Source organism: Hevea brasiliensis, chromosome 12 (genome assembly GCF_030052815.1).
Source record: "Hevea brasiliensis isolate MT/VB/25A 57/8 chromosome 12, ASM3005281v1, whole genome shotgun sequence".
Classification (NCBI taxonomy): domain Eukaryota; kingdom Viridiplantae; phylum Streptophyta; class Magnoliopsida; order Malpighiales; family Euphorbiaceae; genus Hevea; species Hevea brasiliensis.
Genome location: NC_079504.1, coordinates 20,941,194 through 20,947,171, shown reverse-complemented (window position 1 = coordinate 20,947,171; position 5,978 = coordinate 20,941,194). Strand labels below are relative to the sequence as shown.

The 5,978-nt window shown below is 31.5% G+C and overlaps 1 protein-coding gene across 1 annotated transcript; it reads right to left on the bottom strand.

Annotated features, from left to right (window-relative positions):
- Positions 1-302: 302 nt before the first annotated feature.
- On the bottom strand, positions 303-1,222 carry LOC110650831 (MLP-like protein 328). The gene is made up of 2 exons (XM_021805950.2): positions 982-1,222; positions 303-763 (listed from the first exon to the last, which is right to left on the bottom strand). The coding sequence occupies exons 1-2, from the start codon at positions 1,220-1,222 to the stop codon at positions 501-503; spliced, it is 504 nt and encodes a 167-aa protein (XP_021661642.2). The 3' UTR covers positions 303-500.
- Positions 1,223-5,978: the final 4,756 nt, after the last annotated feature.

Here is a 5,978-nt window from a genome sequence, read left to right as displayed (position 1 = left end):
GGAAACTTAAAATTTGAATTAAATCAATTTAATCATTTTTTTATTTAAACAGAATTCTACGGACCTCTAATTTAACTTTTCGTTCTTATTAATTTTTATTTTTTTCCTTCCCACTATTACAAAAGTTAAATTGATTCACATTATTTGTAAATTTGATTTTATGAAAAAATGAAAGCATTAAGAGAAATTAAAAAGCATCATCATTCACCACAGCTTGGAAATAGTGAAGAGAACATCTCCCATTACATATTTGTAAAATAATATTTTTTTTAATTTATAAATATTGAATTAGATACTAAAGAAAACCCAAGAAGCAAGCTAGAGAGCTTCACCCTTTATTCAATATTTATAATATAAAAACACCTCACAATTATATAACAATATTTCAAACACTGACAACTCTCACACAATCTAATGTTTGATAGCTCATGCATATGTAATACATAAATATACAAGCTTATTTAATTTCAAAGGATTAAACTGTTCCTGCATATATCCTCTCATTTGGAGATTCCTTCATCAATATCCTTAGTCATGCTAATCACAAAATCCATGTAATTATGAGGAACAGGAACATTCTCATTCAGCTTCTCAAATTCAAGAGTCAATTTTGCCAAGCTCCCCTGGTCCTTGGGTGTGAGTTCCCATGTGCCAGTGCAAACCCTGTAAATCTTGAGCACATCACCTTCCAGACCAATAATACGTACTATTTTCTTTTCCTCGTCCAATTCAATCTTCTCCTGAAAGACCTCAGCTTTTCCATCTGTGCAATGGTTTTATTACAGCATAAAGAGCTTAAAAATGCAAGAAATTTATGTAAAATTATCCAAAACAGCACTTTAAGTGATTAAAATCAAAATTTTATGAGTTTTTTGAACAAATATTAGAATAATTATTTTCAAAATTATAAAATTTCAAGTTCGAACAGAAACTCAACTGAGGAAAAAAATAATAATAATGATAACATTGTTGATGCTGTACCTATAGTGTAGTTCCAGACCTTGATGGAGCCAGGAGTGACCCAATCACCTTCAAGGACATGAACTCCTTGAATATTGGTAGAAGTAAGGTTAGGAACCTGGTAGGCTTGCTCCTTCCAGAGACTCAAGAACTTTTCAGGACTTGACTTGAGATCTAACACAGTCTCCAACTTCCCCTTGAGAGCCATGGCTTCTATGTCACAATAAAGATTGTCTATGGCACAGATTTGGTAGGCTAACATATTGTCATTATATCGTGGTTAGGCATAAGGTTTCTGTTTGTTGAGGGGTAAGAACTCAATGACACATGATTTTCACATTTGGATGTATTGTGTTGGAGACGAAATTCACTATTATTTATTTATCATGTTAATATTTTGTGGAGATTTTGGATTTAACACAATTTATGTGTAACGCCCTCACCGTAGGTAGTCCGTACATTTTACTGTTCCGATGACTAATGTCTGTTCGGACAATCACGATGTCTGTAACTATACTTAAATTATAGTGAGGAGGCATAAATTAATGAAATAAATATTAAAAAAATATAGGAAAAATTTTGAGAAATAAAATAAAATTTAGAGAATTTATTAATTGGTATAAAATAATAAAAATAACTCGATGAGCACCATGAAGGGCATTTTGGTCATTTCACCCCTAGAGGTGAATTTTGACCTAAATGTCAAATTAAAATTAGGAAATAAAATAATTAACATAAATTAAATTTATGAATTTGAATTCTGAAAATGAGAAGAGAAAGAAGAAGAAAAGAAAAGAAAAGGAAAGGAAAGAAAAGAAAAGAAATGAAATAGACTTATGGCATTTAAAAAAAAAATTAAAGTACAATAATTATAGAATATATATAAGACACAAGAGATAAAAATTCATCAACCACAAGTCTTCTTCATCTTCCTTTTCTCTCTCTCCTTGCCGTCTCCATTGTTCTCTCCCCTCCACCATTTTTGCTCAAGCTTTGAGCTTAAGTTTCTCTTCATTTATCCACCAAAACCCCTAGTCCCCTTCATTAAAAATCCTCCCCAATCCATAAGGAAGCTTTAGATACCTATAAGAAGAAAAAAAAGTTGAAGTTTGAAGTTGGGTCACAAGAGGTTAGTGCCTAATCTTCCTTTCTTCCTTTATTAATCCTTGAGTTAAGGTTAAAATGAAGTGAAATTTGTAAGACACTAAAAGAAATTGGTGAGTTATGAGGGGAGTGAATTTTTGGTACCCATGGTGAGTGATGGTCTTTGATGACTTTAGTGTATATAAAGTGATTTAGTGATGTTAATTGATGCATTTATAAGTATTAGAAGTTGATTTACATTGAAGTTTCATGAGGTTGAAATTGTGAGTTAGGGTTTGACCTAATTTGGATACTTTTGTATTATACGTTGCAATTGGGATTGTTGAGATGTGTTGATGATATTTAGAAGTGCCTTGAATGTCAAATTAAAGTAAGAAAGTTGGAGGAGATTGAATATTAGATTTGCTAGATGTTAGTTGGGATTAGCTAAAAAAAAAAAGTGTTAATCTAACGGAGAAATTTAATTTTCGTTAGATTTTGATTCAACTTTTTGAATCGATTTATTATTTTTAATTTTATTATATTTTTTATAAATAAAAAAATTATGATTAATAAAATAAAACTGAATAAATATATAATTTTCAATTTAATAAAATAATTAAATAATTGTTGCCACTTTACTTCTTACTAAGGCCAGCCAGCTAACATTTTATTTTCTTGGCAATATCAAAAAGTTTAACCAAACGGAAAAGATTTGTTTTTCAACTTAATCAAAGCCTAATTATTAATACATTAGAAGCAATAAAAATTAGTATTCTTTCAGACATAAATATTAAATTTTTCATTATTTATAGGAAATTAAGAAATTGTTCATGCAAAATTACGTGGCTAATAATAATTTTAATTTATATATTTTTAGTTTTAATATATAAAAATAAAATAATATTTAAAATTTATTGTGAATTATTCTATATTTTATTTTTATTACTTTTTATACAAACAAAATTTTTTTATCCCTTAAATTTTCTAAAGAAAATTTCATAATAAAAATATAGTAATATAATGGAAATATTAATGAAATATATTGAATAATTTGAGGTTGCTTAGATCATATCATCAATTTCATCATTTGAAAATATCATAATTTTTTATATCCTTTTAATATATCAAAGAAATATAATATATTCAAATATTACTCATATCTAGTAATGTTATTAATATTTTAAAATAATACTAATAATCTAAAGACAAAAAAGTAGTGGAAAAAGAAAAAAAATAAAATTATATGTATTTATGATATAAAATAATACATATATGAAATAAATATATGTTAATATAGTTTAATTTAATTAATAATAATGGTTTATTATTATAGCATTGAGAGAGTAATTATTAATAATTTGTATAGTAAATTAATAATTTAAAGAAATTGAATAATAAATAATAAAAAAGAGAAATTTTAATGAAATTAAATAAATTATATTTTATAAATAAATTGTCATTTTGTATAACTTCATAATTCTATATGACAACACCAAGAGACGCACATGCTAAGTAGATTGCGCTTAGCCGGTCCCAAGCCCGAATAAAGGAGGAGGGTTGCGGTAGGTGACAACCAACGTAAAAATTTCGTCACACCTTATGATATGGATTCAAATGATATAAACGTTGGGGCGTCCTCTACTAACGATGCGCTACATCGGAGCCCGGGTGTAGTGAGAAATATGCAAGGGTGTAGGGCGTTCACCGAAAGCGACGCACCATACTGGCGCCCGGGTGTGGTGTTAAGTGAGTAAGGGTTCCCACATCATGGACGGGTGTGGGTAAAGAAGTTAGTCCATAGGACAGATGGTAGAACAGATAGTGGAACAGAACACAAGATAGACGTAGAAAACAATAGAAGATATCATAGAAAGAGACCAATTAGGAAGGAGCAGGTTAGGAGGAGGATCAGGGTTGGTACTTGGAATGTTGGATCACTTACAGGAAAATTAATGGAGCTTGTGGATACTTTGGAAAGGAGAAGGGTGAATATTGCTTGCATTCAGGAGACTAAATGGGTAGGAGAGAAAAGTAAGGAAGTAGGTAATTCAAGGTACAAACTGTGATTTACCGGAAAGGAGAGAAATAAGAACGGAGTGGGCATAATCATAGACAAGACATTGAAAGACGCAGTAATAGCTGTGAAAAGAGTAGGAGATAGAATTATACTAGTAAAGCTAGTACTAGAAGGAGAAACAATAAATATAGTTAGTGCTTATGCCCCACAAATAGGACTAGACAATGAGAGTAAACAAATGTTTTGGGAAGATATGGATGATTTAATACAAAGCATACCGAATGAAGAGAATGTTTTCATTGGTGGAGATTTGAATGGACATGTAGGAAGTGATAGACAAGGTTATGAGAATGTTCATGGAGGTTTTGGTTTTGGAAGTCGAAATGAGGAGGGAAAAAGCATCCTGGATTTTGCTATGGCATACGACCTAATGCTAGCAAATACCTACTTTATAAAAAGAGAGTCACATTTAGTGACTTTCAAAAGTGGGCAACATAGAAGCCAAATCGACTTCCTCTTAACCAGGAAGACAAATAGAGCTTTATGCAAGGATTGCAAGGTCATTCCAGGAGAGGCTTTAACAAGTCAACATCGGTTGGTGGTCTTGGATGTCAAGTTTAGGAACAATTCAAGTAAGGTCAGAAGAAATAGTATAGCTCGAATAAAGTGGTGGGAGTTCAAAGGAGTAAAGCAAGTGAAGTTCAAAAATGAGCTTCTCGAGTCCGAAGTATGGAAGCTGGATATGGAGGCCAATGATATGTGGATACAGATGGCATCAAAGATTAGAGAAGTAGCTAGAAAAGTACTTGGAGAGTCTAAAGGACATGGACCACCCTCAAAAGAGAGATGGTGGTGGAATGAGGAAGTACAAAAGGCAGTGAAGAGAAAAAGAGAATGGTATAAGAAATTACCTAAATGTGATAATAATGAGGCATATGAACAGTACAAGATAGCAAAGAAAGAGGCAAAAAAGACAGTTAGTCAAGCAAGAGCACAGGCCTTTGAAAAGTTATATGAGAAACTTGGAACTAAAGAAGGGGAGAAAGATATTTATAGATTAGCAAGGAGGAGGGAAAGAAAATGTCAAGATCTCAATCAAATTAGGTGCATTAAGGATAAAGAAGGAAAAGTGTTGGTGAAAGATGAGGACATTAAAGAAAGATGGAGAAATTATTTTAATGATCTCTTTAATAATAGTCAAAATGGTAATAGCGTGAATATAGATTGTAGAACAATAGAAAAAAATGTGAATTATACTAGAAGGATTAGATCTTTAGAAGTAAAGGAAGCACTTAAGAGAATGAAAGTGGGTAAAGCCTGTGGACCCGATGAAATACCAATTGAAGTGTGGAAGTGTTTGAGATATATGGGAGTGGCATGGTTAACTAAATTATTTAATAAAATTCTAAACTCAAAGAAAATGCCTGATGAATGGAGGAGAAGTATCTTAGTACCTATTTTTAAAAATAAGGAAGACATATAGAGTTGCTCAAACTATAGGGGAATTAAACTCATGAGCCATACTATGAAGTTGTGGGAGAGAGTTGTGGAGCATCGACTACGTCATGATACTTCTATCTCTCTCAATCAATTTGGTTTCATGCCCGGTCGTTCAACTATGGAAGCGATTTTTCTCATTAGAAGCTTGATGGAGAAATATAGAGATGTGAAGAAAAATCTGCACATGGTTTTTATTGATTTGGAGAAGGCTTATGATAGTGTTCCAAGAGATGTCTTATGGAATGTGTTAGAACAAAGGAGGGTATCTATTAGGTACATACAAGTGTTGAAAGATATGTATGAAGGAGCAACTACTATTGTGCGCATGGTGGGAGGGGATACAAGAGATTTTCCGATCTCAATTGGATTACACCAAGGATCAGCCATAAGCTCTTACCTTTTTACATTAGTTTTA

What these genes read in the sequence shown, in the direction of transcription:
- LOC110650831 (XM_021805950.2), bottom strand. Translation starts at nt 1,222, where the DNA reads ATGTTAGCCTACCAAATCTGTGCCATAGACAATCTTTATTGTGACATA. An exon ending in GGTCTGGAACTACACTATAG is followed by an intron (nt 764 to 981) that starts GTACAGCATCAA and finishes ACCATTGCACAG; the next exon opens with ATGGAAAAGCTGAGGTCTTT.